This window comes from Mycteria americana, chromosome Z, assembly GCF_035582795.1.
Source record: "Mycteria americana isolate JAX WOST 10 ecotype Jacksonville Zoo and Gardens chromosome Z, USCA_MyAme_1.0, whole genome shotgun sequence".
Classification (NCBI taxonomy): domain Eukaryota; kingdom Metazoa; phylum Chordata; class Aves; order Ciconiiformes; family Ciconiidae; genus Mycteria; species Mycteria americana.
Window position 1 is genome coordinate 72332407 of NC_134396.1, and position 19165 is coordinate 72351571.

Consider the following 19165-nt stretch of genomic DNA (forward strand, 5'->3'; position numbering starts at 1 on the left):
ATGTATTATCACTGAATGAAAATGAAAACTTTACCTTTGTGTTTTCTGAAGAAATACCAGACACTGTTGTTCACATGGGATGCCTCACTGACCTCCAAGCTGCTATTAGACTACCTCATTTTGTAGTGTTGCAATGAAATTCAATAGAGTGCACTTCTTTTTACAAGAAGGACATAAAAATGGCTGATGTGTTGCAAGCAATTGCTCTATGATTCCATATTCCCAGTTAAGGGCAGCAAATGTGTTTTTGTTATGTAAAATATGTGAGCACACATTAAGCTGTATCTTAACAAGCTGTGATTTCTGTAGAGCTTGCTGGCCAGATAGTGTTGACCTAACTCATCTTACTTGCGCTAAAGGAAGCTAAAATGTATTTTAAATGTACACCAGGATAACCTTTGTGTTATGGAAGTGCTGCAACTGATGTAAAGATGCAGAGCTGTTGTGTGATTATGAACAGAGCTGGGTATTTACAGGTCCATGAGCTCTCTGTTCAGATGTGCTCCTCACTGTACCTGCTCTGCATTAGGGTTACAGGGAAGAATATAAAGCATGCAGTATTCTATTTGTCGAACGAAGTGGAATTTTTTTCCTGGTGTATTGATGAGAAATAGTTCCCTAAATATAAGATGATGTCTAACATATGTTAAATATTTACTTACAGAATTGGCATTGGTTGGGTTTGGCCAAGGTCTACCACCCCCAGGACCCCTGTAACAGAAGATGAAAGATGAGACACAGAGCAATCCTCGTCTTCTGACCAGCTCTGAGGAAGCAAATCAAAATAATCTGTTTCCAGAGTAAGGAAGAAGATGGCTTTTTTCAAATTAAAGTGCGTTTATAAACCATAACTACACCAAGTTATAATGCTGTAGCAAAATTCTCACTGTTGCACTACCATTATAATTTAATCAGTTTATGAGTTAATTAAAGATAATTTATTTATTATTACAACCCTGCCACTTGCATTTAAGACACTTCGGTTCCTGATTCATTCTGGTGCTTCTGTACTCTTCAGGACAGGACCTGCCAGAAAGGCACCATAAGGAGTCCTTCCCCAGTAGCGACACTGCCAGAGGCTACAGTGGAGATGGCACAGTTTTGCATCGGTCCCAAACACTTGCAAATTTAGGAAGTGCCAGACATTCTCCTTTTATATTCTCAATGAAACAATTTGAAAGACATTGCAAATTTGTGTCTCTTGAAGTGCTTTCCTTCTGTTCACAGAGAATTTGACTCTGTGTTACATAGATGCAACATTTTAATGTGGCACAGAAGTTTTGCAAGGAGTAAAAAACAAGTTCCCAAATTCTTTTAAGTTCTCATGAGGAGTGCTTTTGCCTCCACTCTGTTAAAGTTTTAAAAAATATTTGAAGGAAATATCACACATTCCACGAAAGTCTACTTACAGTACAGACAAAGGCAGAAAGGTACTAAAATGTAAGTGTAATTTCAGTCATAGAAACAGTACTGTTGCTTACATAATTAAGTACCTTCCTGAAGAATTGAGGATGCATGCATTTATTGAGTATGGATCTAGAATACTGCAAGTATAGTAAGGTTTCATTAGTGAAAGTGATGCTAGTACCTTATAAATGTTTTGGGAACACCTATGTTTTAAAAGAACAAGCCACAGAAAATATGTTGCTATAACCTGTATCTGATAATAATAGCAATAACAATAACAATAATAAATGTCATGTATTAAAAATTGAAAGTATGCCATTTTACACATACACTTTAAACATATGTTTAGAGATGTATCTAAAAACAGTTTGCTACTTGACTAAGGCTACATTATCTCCACAGCAGTCACAGAAACATGAAATTTATCATACAGCAGGCAAAACAGAAATTTCAAACTTTTCAGACATGCTTGTTACACTTGGCCCAAATGGTGTACGCATGATTAAGTGGCAGCTCCCCAGCAGGAGGAACAAGAGTGTTTCACAGGCAGAAGACCTGTTTGATAAAGCCAACTCCAATGAGACATCAGAGGGGTACTAAATGCAGAAGGGAATGGGGAAAGAAAAAAGGAAAAACCATCCAGATAGAGCACATTTTTCTCACAATTCTTGCTTTTATTTTAAGTTTCTCACTCTTAGCTGAGCTCAGAAAAATAGTTTCGTGGTTAGGCTTCGTCTTTTAACAGTCCTGAGGGAACTAAGCCATGTGGGAGGTAAAATCTCCATGTTTATAGTCATAACATCTCAATAACCATAATTATTCCTGGGAACATTAAGAACTCCTAGTTATTTATAAATAAGACAAAATCACTTTTTGAAGGTCCTGACAACTGACAGGCAGAGCAGATGACAAAACTTTTGCATTTAAAATGGTATTTTGGCCTCATTAGCTTTAGAAAAGCAACATTAGCCACCACAGCTTACCAGACATGGGAGAGTGATTTAAATATAGAGAAGAAAGCAGGCTTTATTAATGAGTTCAGGAAGTTTTCTACCTATTTTAAAGTCTTGCAAAACTAAAAACCATTAACTAGATATGTTGCCCAAGGGATTTAATATTGAATCTTATTTTTTTATTACATTGTTGATGAAACTATAAAGAAATAGTTCAAACAATCAACTGAAATAAATCACGTGAAAATTGATTTATTTCCGCTGACATTATTTTTGGAAGGTTGGAAAACAGGAATGTAGGTGATGGTCTTTTCTGCCTTCTTCACTGGGAGGAGGGGAGGCCAAGCAAAGAAAGGGACTCAGAGTACTCATGCTCCTCAGGTCAAATATTCAGCAATTTCTCCTTTGCTAACAATTACAAGGTGAAATATTAGGTGTTCTTTTTTTCTTCTTTTTTTTCCCCAAAAGTTGTTCTTTTTTCTATGTACCATATTTGGTTTATTGGATCCTCTTTTTCAGAGAAATCAGGAATATTTGTAACAACATTGGAAGGCTGTTTTCACCCCAAAACCCTGCATTTGTTTGTGTGACATAAAGTAACACAAATATATCTAGCGAAAAGCACCAAATAGAAAATAGCTGTGACGACACTGCAGATTACTCTAACTACAGAGATATTAAAAAGCCGACTCAGACACATGATTGGGTTAAGCCACAGCAACATGGAAATTTAGATAGGCCTCACGAGGGAAACTCTCTTTTCATCTAAAAAGCTGTTGGAATTTGCAGATTTACTGGAAGCCATGGACAGCTCTAAGTATAGACTTAGAAAACACTATAGCAAATTCTGCTGGAAAGCCATATGGTTTTTGTGGAGCCAAATGCTGTTAGCTTATAAAACACACATAAAAAAAATGCTACCTGCAATTTTTTTCAATGCAATGCAAGAGGTTTTTTGCCCTTCATTAAATGTTTATTTTGGAAGCATCAACAGAGTCATAAAATATTATGATGAATGTACCAATTCCAAAATAGAGTAATTCATGAAGTATCTATCACTATGACTAATTACAGCTGCATTTTATCCTTAACGTTAGTCCTAGAGCGTTGATCCTAGTACTTGAAAAAATAAAGTCTAAAATTTCAGTTTCCCAATGGGCAAATAAATTCAATCAGGAAATTAAACATCTAGACACAAGTTTGTGAATTGAAGTTAAAAAACAAAATCACGTTTTTTTTCTTTTCAGGCAGGCCTGAGATATTCTTAGAGCTTGCGACAGCACTGCAGGTCACACGGGCCATTAAGAAGTGCCAGCAAGATGTAATACTGCTCCCTGAAATTTGCTATTTTGTTCCAAAGAGGGCATTTTTCCACAAAGAAATAAATCTTACTAAAAATGGCTACACCAAGTTTCAAGTGAAAATGTTATAGGTAAAATAGTTATTGTGTAGAATAACATAGGCTACGTATCAGCTGTTTCAAACAGTAATCTGATAGGCATTAGTTATGACAGAGCAAGCAATTATTTAGCAGTACTACATTTGTGGAGTATATGCTCCTGGACTGAAATACTGTCTACGAGCTCTCAAGCTGGTTGTTGCCATTTTTGACAATAAAGAACACTTTTTCATCCAGAAAAATGTAAAATTATATTTGGCAGATATTCTGCTCTTAACCAAAACAGCTTCCTTTAGCGCTTTCCGAGGAGCGAAAGCTGGATTTTAAACGGCAACTGTTTTTGTAGAGTACATATTTTTATATTTTAACATTGCCAAAAATCCAAAAACATTGAATAGAACACTGAAAAATTTTCATGTAAGAAAAAGATACCGCTATGTAAAGACAAATGTACGTTACTATAAGGCAATAGCCTTTCGTAGAGTTATCATGTTTCCTAGAAATGTAAGTGCACTAAATGACTTACACTGTTATTTCTTAGCACTGTGCTTTAGACAAATTGTAAGGGATAATAAAAAGAACGCATTTAACACAGTTGGGTCCATCTATTGCCATTGCCCACAAGTTATCCTTGGATGCACTCTGACTGATCCTGAATGCTGGAATTGACCAGACAATGAAGACAAAGAGTCTGCACTAAGATTTCGGTGTAAGGACAACTTTGACAGCAGTAACTTTACAGTAAGAAAAAACTCTTATGTCCTGGAAATACAATTAAAAGAAACCTAGATCATAGTAACCCCTTTGTTTTCCTTTTGATCAGTATATGTCATTCCTTTTGACAGAGAAAAAAAACCCCTCTGTTTGACGGTAAAAAAATTATTCATGTAGTCAGGCATGCAATAATGGATCTCCTTACAATGGTCTGTGATTCAGCATGTAACACAGGTCAGGATATGCTATGGCATAATGTTCCAGTACCAGCACTTTGGGCCCTCCTATGGCTTTAGAGTGCATTGTAATAAGGAAAGGGCCAGTATGAAGTCTTGTTCAAAACCAAGAAAGAGTATTCTGTTTCCATTTTCAGCTGAGCTGGAGTAAAAATGAGTTTGTAAGAAATGTAAAGGAGTGCAGTATATGCCTGGTAAGACATGGGGACAGCTATGGGTACCTACTTCATAATTATTGCTTCACGTCTTGTTCTTCTCAGAAGACCATATACTGTATCAAAGTTCATGAATTTCCCAAGTAAAGGACTCCAGTGCATGGTGTCCCCTTCAAGAGGACATACAAGTTCAAAGGAAAATGTACTTCCCATATCACTGAATTAAAAGAACATGGTCTATGTATGTTTGCTGGCTCAACACAAGATGAAACGTGTTTATTAAATGCTGCAATATGGAAGTGTTAGTATTTCAACCCATCTTCTCTCTTTCCGGCAGGCCAGGAATTTTTGTCATCCAGGAACCTGTTTTCTTATTTTTCCTATGTAAACTCTCATTTATGTGGATAAGTAGCCTCAAAATATATTATCTACCCTCAATTTTACTTCTACAACATTTTATTTTAGAAAGTTAATTTTCTTTTCTTATAATTCAATCTCCTCCTGAGGACAATCTCTGCAGTGTTTATATTGTACTCACACTGAATTTCAAATATCTAAATATTTTTTCTACATCAATTTTATTTAAAAGAAGAAATGCCTACCCTTGGGAAGGTTCCTAGAATTGTCTTGAGGCCAATATATGATGTCTATGATAGAGTAACAACCAACTTTGGTTATTATTTTATTTGCTTCAAGAATTCAAGTTATGTCTGGAAATCATACCTTGGTGGTGGATTTGGTGGATTAAATATTTTTTAATGGTATTATCTATCTCAATACCTCTTCTACTCTTTCAGATTGGTAAGTCTTTACTTGAAATGAAAATTATCATATCTTATTTATGTTTCCCATAAAAATAAGAGTAAAAATGGGTATCGATGATATGATAACAAGCATATATAAATCTTCACTGTGTTTTCTGTATGAATCTGCTGAAAAGTCATTCTTGAAAGACAAAGGTGTAAAAGGAGTAAGAAAAGAACATGTTCTCTGCTTTAGGTTGTAAAATCATTCTAGTGTCTTGATAGCCAGACCACCATGCTGCCTTTCATGACCACCCCAGGCCCTGCAAAATGCTGGTTATGAAAAAATGTACTAACTTCAGTAGAGGTAGGGCCATGATACAAGAATGACTTGATCATCTCTGGTCTGTGGTATACTAAAGGTAACTATAGCAGCTCCTTAAAATCTGTGAATCTCTTAAGAGATAAATCTAAATGATACAAGGACCACCTTATTTTTGTTTTCCAGGCTTGCTAATCACGTAAGCAGCTCCAAGCAAGCAAAAGAGTTATCTAAAGTGCAGAAGATTGCTCATGTTGGGCCACTTGCTATGCTAAAATCCTCATCTTAAACCTAGTCTACTCTAGATACAGTAATTTCACATCTGAAATTTTTCTACACACTTAGAAACGGGGGTTGTCTACAGGTATCAAAGGCATAACACATTCCCATGACTAAATCCATGCCTGGAATAAATCAGTACAGCTTAACTGAACTCAGCCTATATCAATTTTTACCAAATGATGATCCAGTCCCAGAGGTACATAGAACACTGAAAACCTTACACTCATATCTGTAATACTCTTCTATATGTTTAGAGTGGAAATAAATGTAGTTATGGAAAGAAAAACAGCAAGAGAGAGAGAATCATCCACACTTCTTCTTTCAAATATGTCTTTTTTTATAAATAGTTTTAGACAATGGTTTTATTTTGCTAAAATTAAGTACTTCTTTATTTTGCAGAAAAGACCCATACTTGTACCATTCTTTACAAAATACTTCAACAGCAAAGTAAAAACATAAATGTAAATAATGTCATTTTTTAAAAAAATGCATACAAGGATATATCAGTGACTATACTGACAAAATATTCCCAATATTTGAACTTTGACCTGTGAAAGAAACTAAGTATTTGTACAGACTTGTAGGGACAGCAAAGGTGCCTGTAAGAGATGCATGCAGAAGAAGGAAACTGCTGTGGGTTCACTTTTTTAAATTGCAGTTATTAGTCATCCAAGCATGTTACTTATCAAAGCATATTCTCCTTGTCTTATGTATCCCAAATGTTATTTCTACAATGAAATAATGATTTTTCTAAATATTATAAGATTTTATTATTGTGCTTACATGTTCATTCCAGGCATCCCCGGGCCACCTAAAGCATTCAGTGGGGGTCTCATTGCACCTCCATAGTTCTGCAATGATAACCAAGGGTCAGACTACCACAAAACAAAAAAACAAAACCAAAGAGGAGGGGGAAAGAAAGGACAGCAGGTTAATGATATCCCTACATAACTGCTGACTGGATAGGCCAATGTAATTCATTCTTTCAGGAGTTTCCATTGTTGACTTAAAAAAATAACATTGTTAACCCCAAGGAGAAAGAATTACAAACAATAGAAATAGACTAAGAATACTTAAAATGCCAATTGTTTCAGGAGGAATTATTTACACATATAGAGGTCAAGTCAACGGCCAGCAAGGGGCATGTTTTATAATGTATTCAACTTTTATACCAAGGGAGCTCATTCAAAATCAGAAACCTGGACTTAGATTCTAAGATTTCTACATCATGGAATTTAAATAGAATTATTTTAAACTAGATTTTGTTAGGATATCAATAAATGCTTGTATAAAATTACACCATATGATATCACTTTTATAACAGACAGCATAACCATTACATTTCTCTTCTAATCAGTCAATTCTAATAAGTCTATGGCAATAGAAATAATATGAAAAGTATTTAATAAGATAATGAATGTCATAGTGATGCCAACACATGAATTGCTCAATGCCTATAAAATCTGAGTTTATGCTCTGATATTATGACACAAGTTTAACTGTACTATTTTCATGAAAAACTAAATTATACCTATTTTTATTCAGACCTCACAATCATAATGCACTCCCTAATCTGTGTTAATCCTGCTACATTTTTCTGGTATTTCAAAAGAATGGATAATAGTAAATTGTCTAAGATCAACAGCTGTGCATTTTGGAAGCAGGGGGACACAAAGAAGTGTTTTACTTTAAAAAAATTTAGATCATTGTTGCAGTCTATTTTCCAATAATAAAACAAATACACTCCATTTCGTGTATAGTATACTACAAACTGCATAAACTATATGACTCAGGCTTATGGGTGTTCTCTATACTGGTCTGATTCACAAAACCATGTAAACATGAAATCATGAATACATGGGAGAAATCCAACAGTGATATTCAAAGTGTGGGTCTTGTGCTGTTTATACATTGACTAATACGACATATCAGTTACCTAGAACTGATCTATAACTAGGAGAGGAGGTTCTGTTGCTGCAAACAAAAGCCCCAAATTTAAAATTTTCTTCATTGTTAGCAATCCTGAAAGTGTCCCATCGATAGCTAGTTTGCAAGAATACAACCAGAAGCCGCAAACAGATGTCCTCGTCCAGACCCAACAGTGCCATCTGAAGATAGTATCATCCACAGCTGCTGGTCATCAATCACTACTCATTCCTGCCTTTTTGTGTGCAGCTGGTAGACCAATTGGTGTGCATGCTCAGGCAAAAGTTAGCCAGATTAACTCAAACCTTCTGTTTAACCTAGCTTATCCTAGATGATTTTGCCTGAGCAACTCCTCTGTCAGAACTATAGGGCAGTAACTGGTGGGTAGTCAAAGCAGCTGGGCACAGTAACATCCCCAGTTGGCACTACTGGATCTGGAAGAGAACACAATCTGACTGTAACAGAACAGCAGTTCCGTATCTGTTTTATTTCATTTTTACATCTTGATGTGGAAGGCTGAGCCATTCTCCCTATTTGGTCTGTCTGGTATCTCCCCTCTTTATTTTAATTCAGGAATCATTTGTGTAGACAGGGGTTAAAGATCTCTATGGAATCCTGCAGGACTGGAATAATCCTAATCAAATGTACTTCTAACTCTAATTACTGCTAATTCTAATCAAATGTACTCCTTCGTCCTAAAATAAGAGCGCTTTCATTAAGGCTACCAATATACACGTTCCTTCAGCTGCAGCTATACTCTCTGCAGAAGTTAGTGCCCCAATTTGTTCCTTACAGTTTTTCACTCAAGGTCACCACCACCACTGTTTATCTGGTAGTTGAGTTGTTCATAAAAGTGCTCCCTACTGTCAGGTTAGCGAAGACTTCTTTCTTAAATATTTAAGATGACCCAATTCTTTTTTACTAGAAAGCATAAGGGAGCATGTGGGAGGCTCACCAGCAGATACGAAGGATGGGGAGAAGTAGCGGTCACAGATTGGAGGTAGTACTCCATTGATCAGGCTTGAAAAAAAGCCTGAACCTAATTCTTTGGCGCTTTTCACAGATTCAAGCATTTACAACCACCCACTGCTTTTTGCTTCGTGTTATTTAGTTTGAAACAGTCTAGAATCATAAAATACAAAACTGAGGTCAATTTTCTGTAAGCTTTCAAGCATATGGATGCTATATTTGCTATACTGGACATAAGCATTTCTTTATCAGCACATTAAGTGTTTTGCAAGTTGACTGCCTGTGCAGCAAGGTAGCAGGGCCTCCCACTATGGGCACACCTAAGTCAACTTTACAGCACTCTAGCAAGAGGACTTAAAAGTAGGGGTGAAAGATTAATCAAATTTGGTTTTAGAACTCCATTCTGAGAAGATCCTAAATGCCAGATACAAAGATAGATGATGTTCCATTTATAGACAAGATTGATTTGTGAACTTAAATTTTGTGATTAGCTACATTTTTCCCCATTTTAAGAGGATGTTCAGTACAAGAAAGAAGAACCTTACAAAACACTGGATTTTAAGAGACAGCAAAAACGGAAAAATTATCCTTATAAAAACTGGCATGAGATTTGCCTGCTGTGTGACTAATGGTGCTGCATAAAGTATTAGCTCAATCTCATATGGCAGCATTGCAAAGCTTCTCTTTCTACCTCCAAAAGGCAAGTGGTAAATATACTTCAGTGCTACAGAAAAAATAACAAATGTATTTAATAACGGTTTGTTGGTCACACAGCAGATGTTGTGTAGAACTGCACAACTGGTTTCTACCAAGAAGACCCAAATTTGTAAAGACAGTTATGAACAGATTTGAAAGGCAAAGCTATTTAATCATTTAAAATTCAGTTGCTATTCCAAGGAACAAAGAAGTCACTAGAGAGATTATCTGAAACAGAAAGTAACAATGCAAAGTGTGGGCACAACAAGCACGCTGTAAAACAAAATACTTGGCAACACCAGTATGAAACACCACCACCTAAATTTTCTCTCACTGAGAGCACTGACAAAATACAGAATGACCTTTTGGATTCATATTTCAGGTATGCATCAGAATTAATTTGTTTTCTAGCTTAGTTTACTGCTGAAACGTAACACTGACAAATACCCACTCATATTTTCACACTTTTGAAGGAAGAGCCTATCAACAATTATGACCAGGTAAGCACCATGGAGAAAGCTGATTCTTGCAATCCAAGGTTGCTTCGCTCCTCGAAAACAGAGCTAGAGAGATGCTTGTGATTGACAAGGGGGAGAAATGGCAGCATGAACTTCTCATTTTACATTAAAATCTCTCTAGCACTCACCAAAAATCTAGATCAATAGTGGACGAAAGGAAAACTTTACAGAATTTCGGGGGGTATTTTTGGTACAAAGAGTTTGCCTAAGTTAGAAGTATTAATCCTTTCCTCCTAATCAGCATAATCAATTAGGTTGGGAGGATAAGGAAACATCTACTCGATCCTTGGTCTCCTTTATAAATGTCAGCCTTTGATTATAACATACATTAGCTATAGGACAAATATAACCTTTCCGAAATAAGCAAGTTAAGGGATTCCTCATTTAATCTCAAATCTTAATGAAAATGACTGATGTTTTAATTTTAGACTTTGTACAGCTGCAACTCAGAATTAATTTTTGTAAAAAAGAAAGTTTATTTTAAAATGGGATTAGAAGAACAAGTCCTGGCCATCTTCAAGCTATGGAAAGCCAGAGTAATATAGTGTAAGTATAGGCCTATCAATAAAAATGGCTATCTATCTGTGGAAGGTACCTGTGGTCCTAACGGAACCATTCCTCTTGGAGGAGTCATTCTCTGCATTGGCCCACCCATGTTTGGATGCCCTGCAAATAAAATTACGTAACTTTAAAAACTATGCAATACACAAGCACTTTCTAAAACAACTTTAACAGATCATCCCTTTTTAATTAACAAAAAGCTTAAAAAGCTGCAGTAAGCTTTGAAACACAGAAAGAAAGACACAAGTTTGAGAAGATAGTACTGTTGAATGGTCCAAATAATTATTTCATTCACCTTGCTGCCGTGTTGGGTCCATCCCACTAGGCAATAATGGCTGACTTCCTGGGACACCTCCGAGTGCCTGCAGGCATAGAAACCATATATTAAAAGCATATAATGCTTTGAAATTTACGTTAAAGACATAATGCAAATATTTTGCTTTTAATTCCCAGATGTTTCTTCTGAGTCAGGAGTAATGTGAAGAGTTAACCTTCCTAAATGCATGAACTAAATGTCCTAAGTGCCTAACTAAACTAAAATCCTGAATGTCCTACGACCCTGACTATGGATTTGCATGGACAAACTCTTGGACTTTTGCAGAATTATGTATAAATAATCTCCAAAATATAATTGCCTAATTTGCTTCCCCACCCCAATACTTCCTTCACTTTAGCTTACCTATTATTTAACCTCCAAACACTGCCTCTTTCTTGGGTATGTGGCAATTTATCCAAAGCTTATATTGCTACAGTTTTCCCTTTTAACCATTATTTTAATATTTCCTTTCAGAGGTCAGGACACAGACACTGATATTCTCTGAGAGTGAGCCGTAACTGAGCTAACCGCGCAGCATTCACAAGGTATGGTTAATGAGGGCTCTGATGTGGGGGACATTTTATCTTCCACTCTGCCTTACTCTTCAAGGGCATCAATGCCAAGATAAGCTTATTATTCATCTACGGGAGATAACAACAGTCACAAAACTTGCTCCTAAATCTTGCCTTCAAGCATGAAGGTACATTGTATTGTTTTCAACTCTGGTCCAAATCAAACGCATTGCTTTTATGTCCTCACATTTTTATCTGCCCTCTGGGTTTACAGTAACTGAATTACGTTTAGGGCTTATTTCTACAGTCTCTTACCTATAGTTTAGTCAACTAAAAAAAATGTTTTTATGCATGGATCTTTGTAGCTGATCCACTAGGTGCTATTTAGTGTTTCAAAACAACACCACATTTTCAGTAAAAATGTATCCAGAATGAGTAAATCTGTTATTATGAAAGTAATGTACCCAGGCAATACAGGTATTGCTTACTGTGGGAACGGATAAGTTACTCTTGACCTGGAAATACTGTAGTAGACTTGGATGTATATATACAAAGGCGAACCTATCTGCAAATGTTATACAGTTTGTTTCCACAAAAGCTGGGAAATTCAAAATTAGGGTGCACATTATTACCTCAAAGGAAATACAGTCAAAAGGTACTGGACTGCAAGATTACTGGAATAAACAAATAACCTGAGACGACATAAATCAGAGTTTTACATGTACTGCAGTGGCTTGAAGTCTGGAGGATACCTAAGAACAATACATGAAGTGCATGGAAAAGTGTCAAGTACTAGCAAAGCAGGAACTAGTCACTTCTGCCAGAGATGGCAGGTGACACGCAAGGACACAGAGGCATTTGCTGCTGTGAGCACACGTGACCAAAGACTTAACTCACACAGTCATTACACGGTGGATCATTACATGAGGGACTGTGGTTCCTTTCTAACATGTCATACCACTTTTCAAGAAAAACAAGTGTACCTGCACAGCACAATGCATTGCCAACAGCAAATACCCTTGTAGGGCTTGATGTCGTGGGATGTGATCGAGTACTGGAGGCAACTTAGGGCATTTGTGAGGCACTTGGTAGGTACTAACGTTCCTTGCTACAAAGCCTAGATACAGCTCAGACAACCCTTACCCAGCACTGGACTGTGCTGTGCATGCATGCCCTGTGCTACATTTCCTTGCCTAAGAAACACAGTCCCCACTGCAAGGCATTAAGGAACAGAGTTATAGTTACAGTGGGAATTTTTACTCTGATTTTTACTGACTTCCACCTAATCAAAATTTCAGCCTTAAAGCTGCACTACAATAGTTTATTACTTCTACACACTGCCCAGCTATACTGTAACTTAAATAATGGCAGTGTTGTTAAAAGCAGTAATTCATGAATGCGGCATAATGTAAATGAATTGCAAGAGCTGTAATTCACTGAGATTATGTGATTATGTTACAGCTTTGAACTGAAAATATCACAATGTGTAGACAAAAATGCTTCCGAAACTGAAACTGCAGGTTGGCAGCGCTTTCACAGCACTCACCACATCCAGTTTCTACCTGCCAATATTTACAGTGTTCAGAAACACAGAAAGATAAACAAAGGAATATGTGAAACCCAAACACTGTTGTATCTTTGGCTAAGATACTACTGAAAGGTGCAAAAATCAGGAAGATATTTTGTACTGAGTTACAGTATGTCTGCAGCAAATATTTAACTAAAGTGCTAATAACATTGCACTCTTATGTTGTCCCTTGATGATCACTTCAGCAAGGTTAAGTCACCCACTTCCCTTGTAAGAAAGTAGCTATTGTACAAGTAACTTAACCTGCTCCCAAACATCACCATGTTTGATGTAGAGGAATATCTGAAGAAGTCTTGCCACCTGATATATCCAGCTCACTAAAATTTAAACTTCATACTTTCTGGCAATATTGTGCCAGTGCGAAAGACAAGTTTGTTGACACTGTGTTATACAGATATAAAAAGCAGCCAGAACTGAGGCTGGGGCATAAAAGTCTCCTCATCAAGCTGTGACAACATGAAAGGCAGTCCTGGAGTCTCAGTTGGACCAAAACACCTGTTCCATTGATCCTATCAACCTTTCCCAATATTGTAACTGACCCAGTTTTTCTTTCAGAGCTCCACTGATATTTTTCTGTCTGCTTACCTTTAACTTTTCATCTGCTGACAATCACCTTCTCCTCCTCCTCTATCTGCACTATGGAGAACTTAAAAATACAAATGCTATCTGCTTCCAGAACCATCTTTCCACAGATGAGCCAATAAAGGTCTCTGCTGACGAACAGCAGCTCATTACTCATTCTTGTTACACTGGCATGCATATCCTTTGATGGAGATGAGAGAAAACTGGGAATTCGATGCTTTTATGAAGTCCTCAGAGTGTCTATAAGAGCCATAGAGCACTTTATGTTATCTGTTTCTCACCAATAATCTCCATATTTACTATGAAATAAATATGCTTCATATATCCAACAAAGAATAGGAGGGAGTAATGCATTTTACATAGAATTAAGTAAAAAATTTCTCAGAGCTAACTGCTTCATGTGCTTAGGAAACTTTAGAGAGTGTAACAGTTATGGGGACATTCTGCCTTCATCTCAGAGCAGGCAGTGTTGGCTAGCTGAGGTTAATGCAGGACCATACAAAGCAACTATATCCTCCCTCTGCAAACAGGCTCAAGACACAACAAATTTTGAGGTGTAGATGCTAATTAAGCATAGGAAAGTGAGCTGGGAGTGGCATTTCCACACCTTATCAAAATAACTATTTAATGGTCAGACAAAATGGGGTGGAGAGGGACTGAGTGAGTTTTGTAGCCAATGAGCCATTGGTAGCCAACAAGACAACATTCCCTGTTACCACCACTGCACCATCAATCACCCTGGACCACAATGGTGCATCAGTGATAAAATCTTACCTGATTGGGTATTCTTAAAGGTGGCCTTGGACCTCCAGGGTATCGAGGGGACATGAAAGGCTATGAAAAAAAAGAAATACTGCTATATAATTCAACTTAGCTTGTAAATACCTCATTGAGTCATTGGGCGTATGGCTTGTGCCATGCTCACACCTCAAGCATCCAGCTTAAATATTTCCACAGAGAATTCAGTATATTATTCCATAATGTTTAGCAGAACTAAATAAATTTAGAGATTCTTAGTGAATGCATCTATCAAGATGTATTATTTAAAACTTTGATACAGCAATTGTGAATGCAGAATATAAACAATTTAATGCATTAACAGTGAAGAATAATAAAACATTCAGATCATATAATCACACATCCATACTTTCCACTGGAGAAGGTGGAAAGGTAGGAACCCCGGAGTAGGAAACAAAAATGTTTTTGGGAGAGTCAAGAGGTAAGTAACTGCATAATAATTCACAAATACTTTCCATTCATTTTTCCATAATAATACAGTAAAATGCAATACCAGATTTAACCTGTGAGGGCACAGATTTCAAGTTTATGTCATACATATTTAGAACTTTGGTGGTTCCATTAACCATGTTAATTTAATGTTGCACTCCTCCCATTCCTCTGTATTTAACTCCATGCTCACACAGTAAAACTCCTCTCTCAAAACCAAATTTATACCCAAATCTGTCATACCTTCCTGCACTTTGTGAGGTTCTAGCGGCTCTTGGCTACTACTATACTATTTCATAGCCCGCAAACAAGGTCAGTCCCTTATGATAAACAAATGGTAGTACCAGCAAATACATTTAACATCTCTACTTATTCCATCCCAAAGTGTGACAATAATCTAGAAATCTAAAAAGCCAGGAGATTAGTGGCAAGTGTGGGATCTACAGCAAGAAGGCACAAATATCTGACTAAACAGATGATGAAGAGGATCTTTTTGGCAAGCAAGCGTACCTATAACTCCAAAAGAAAATGAAGAGCTAAAAGTATGCTTTGACTACGAACACAGGGACAAAAAAGACTTGATTCTTTACATCGTGAAAGAGGAGCTCCCTTCTGTTCATGGCACTGCCACTGGAGACAAGGGAGAGATAAAGGAAAGGAGTTTGCTGGGACTTCCCAGGGGCAATTTAAACCCACTCTTTGGGGTCTCTTTAAAAAGAAACAAATATATTTACACAGGCATCATCTAGTCAGCTGTAGCTAAGGACCACTGGCAGGTCACTGAAATGCTATGATCAACATCACTGTTTTACAAATGAACGGCATATTTCAGCTCTGTCAGCAGCACTGCATTACGAACTAAAATGCCAGTGATCATCAATGCTAGTAATGCATGTATTAATAATAGCAATAATTAGCAAAAGAATTATAATTATTTTACCAATAATTAGTAATGGAATTTTTCCTATGATCTTGCATAAAAAAATTTAATGGAACCTTTCACATCTCAGAATCACATGAAAGCTGAAATAATGTAACCTACATAAACATGCATTCAAAATAGGTATTAGGAAGCCATTTAAAATACAGAGGGTTTATAAACTGTAGAAGAAGTTCAATGATAAGTGTGAAAAGATTACTTTAATAAAAAAGGCATTTGAAATTATGTGTTATAGAAGAGGGAGGCTTCTTCATGCCCTGTCTCTGATGGTGAGATTCTCTGATAAGAAAGAAAGAAAAAAGGGTTGTGCATGTGTTGAAGGCTGTAAACACGCAGGCCCTTGTAAAGCAGTAAAAGTGCAAGGAAATTAGAATTTCAACCATTTCCATAAAGGTCAACCAAGTGCACTGTATGGAGTGCAGCACACTCCAGTATCTTCGATTTGGCTTACCTCATTCAGCAAACGAAACCTTATTTACAGTTGTACAGCTCATAAAAGTGAAATCAGCAGTGTCTCTCAAGTCAACCATATCTTAATGTAGAATCACACTACTAATATTAGTATATAACAGCGTGTTATGGGCAGAACGTCTGCTCCTTTCAAGCAGGACGGAAACCTGCTTGTCCCCTCTCTTACCAGTGGGTTCACCTTTCTATGCAGTTTATAAAAACATGTAAAAACTTATTTTTTGTACAGAATTGCAATTTTATTGGAAAAGCTGAAACAATACCCCACTGCATTAAGGACAGAACAAGGCTTACTCACATAAAGTTGCAATTTCACTTTTCAAAATATGACTCACATTTTTTCTAATGCCTGACAGTTAGAGTCCATATTTTTTTATTTTCTGTGCCCCAGAGGTCAGTAGCTGCTTCAGATTTTTGAGAAGGTCTGGATCTAGGTAGCTCTCAAGTCTACTTAATAAAAGCCTCACAGAATAAGTCTAGGATTCTTCTCTGGAATTATGTATGTCATGAATTATGGTTTTTTGAGGCACTGTTTCCTAAGCAGGCATCAAAGCATACTTTAATTTGAGAGCCAGTGCATCTATTCTTAACTGACTTGTTAGTTCATTGCATGGAATAACTATAGGAGCCTCTTTGATACAACTCTGTCTTACAAGAACGTTTATATAATGTAAATATTTATATATCTATGTATCCCCCTTAAACGTATTTCTGGAAGTGTTTAAACCTTCTCCCATTCTTTAAGCAACTGAACCCAAGTGGACCTGCAACAAATGACTTGGTCTAGTAAATTTCTAATAGTGCTTATGGTTCTTGATGATGCTTGGATACAAACACTGCACAATTCTATGGGCAGGAAAATACATAAACAACAGGGAAGCACAACTAATGTTTTGATGAATATAAGTATCAATAAAGGTCCGTATAGCATTGCAGAAAATGATGAGATAGTGATGTTCAAGGACAATTCTAAAAAATTTACACTGTTCTGCACCAGCATTTAGTACTTAAGTTTACACAAAAATTCTACCACCAAAAGAAAAACTTAAATATTCTAAATTTTGTGTCAGTTACTAAACTTCTCCCTCTCCATCACCAATGTCATGTTTGTCCACAAAAAGTTCTACTGAGATGCATCAAGACACCAAGGAAATTCTGTCAAACATTTTAATGAAAATAAATTAAATATGAACAGCTTCTCACTAAATCAGGAGCAATTTTTTTCAGGTCTGACAAACACACACAACGTTATTAAGCACTAGGCATTCTGAAAGACAAAAACTTTTCTGTCCCGTGTGGTGTTTTGCTACATCCTATGTAATTAAGAAAAACATTTAGTTTTTCTAAATGTCAACAAAAGCTGACATTTAGTCTCTGATCTAGTTTTACTTCACTGTTAAGAGTTGCTTAAGTGACCATTGCTTAGGGAGGAACCACCATGGACTTTTATTTCTTATGGCTAGTAGCTCTCTCTTTCCTTGACTTCTTGGAAACTTTTTCTTCACCTTCTCTTAACGATACTGCAGCACATAAATCACAAAAAGTAATGGGTTTAAAATATGGCACTAAATTAAAACCAGTGAGGACAGATTTTGAATTGGTCCATGTGGCACTTGTCTTCTGAAGACAAAAATAAATTCTTTGCATGTTGAAGACTTGGACATTTCTGCCTGCTACCTCAGCCTTGTGTCAATTCAAAATTCAGCATCTTGATAGTCTAAAACCTTTAATGGATCCCCACATCAAATTCTCAGCAAGACAGACTCCTTATTTGTCTCAGCAGGGGGTACTGGATAGGTGCCATGCCCATGAATCAAATACTTCCTTGCTTACCCCAGCTACCAGGGAGGGAAAAAGATGTCAGAAATGCACAGAGTACAAGAGCACTTATTCCACCTAAGGATTACAGACATATGACTCTTCAAAAAAGTGTCAGGGTAAAAATCAGGGAAAGAAATCATTAAGCTGAAAAAATATGCCAAAAGACAGGTAACATGATTTAATAATGCAGCAATAACTTTAGCTATTGGGTAGGAAGAAGACAGAGGGGCAAAAGATATTATCTCCTAGAGCCCCCTCTGTGCAAAAGGATGTAGGATACTCTTCAAATAATGTAACTGGTATCTCAGGGCCAGATCTTGCTTAAGATGTTGCAAAGCCTGTCTAAGGGAAACTGATCTCTCAAGGCTGATCTGACTGAGGAAGAAGGGTATTATCAGAGTGGCTCCATTCCATAGTAACTTCCAGGTGCTGAAATGGCTCTCAAGGGTTTCCAGTCACTATTGCAGCCTTCAAGTCCCTCTAATCCAGAACAGGGACATTATGCCAAGTACGAGGAGGTGTAAACAATGCTATTGTGCACTACCCTAAGCTACAATTAACTTCTTAAATGGAGTGCAAGAACTGGCAGGTACACTAATGTGTTAAGAAAGAAAAAAAAACACCAAAAAAACCCACAAACCCCCAAACACCCAAACCAAAAATAAATTTAAAAAAAAGAAAAAAGAAAAAGAACATGAAGAAAACAAAGTAACAGGCAAGAATGTCACATCTAAGCCACAAACGAGATGGAGATGCAACCAGCGTTTGAAAACGTGTCACGCAAGTTGCAGCAATAGCAGAAGAATCTGCTAAGTGTTTTTGGAGAACAG

At 36.8% G+C, this 19165-nt stretch overlaps 1 protein-coding gene across 3 annotated transcripts in view; it reads right to left on the minus strand.

Moving 5' to 3' along the window:
• The window catches only part of SSBP2 (single stranded DNA binding protein 2), a 185339-nt gene that overhangs the window by 22831 nt on the left and 143343 nt on the right, over window positions 1-19165 (minus strand). For all 3 annotated transcript variants that reach the window (XM_075526379.1, XM_075526380.1, XM_075526378.1), the window contains 5 exons: window positions 14654-14713; window positions 11177-11243; window positions 10916-10986; window positions 6995-7062; window positions 663-711 (listed from right to left, as the gene is read on the minus strand). In XM_075526379.1, coding sequence (XP_075382494.1) covers window positions 663-711; window positions 6995-7062; window positions 10916-10986; window positions 11177-11243; window positions 14654-14713 — 315 coding nt within the window. The remainder of the gene's footprint in view (window positions 1-662; window positions 712-6994; window positions 7063-10915; window positions 10987-11176; window positions 11244-14653; window positions 14714-19165) is intronic.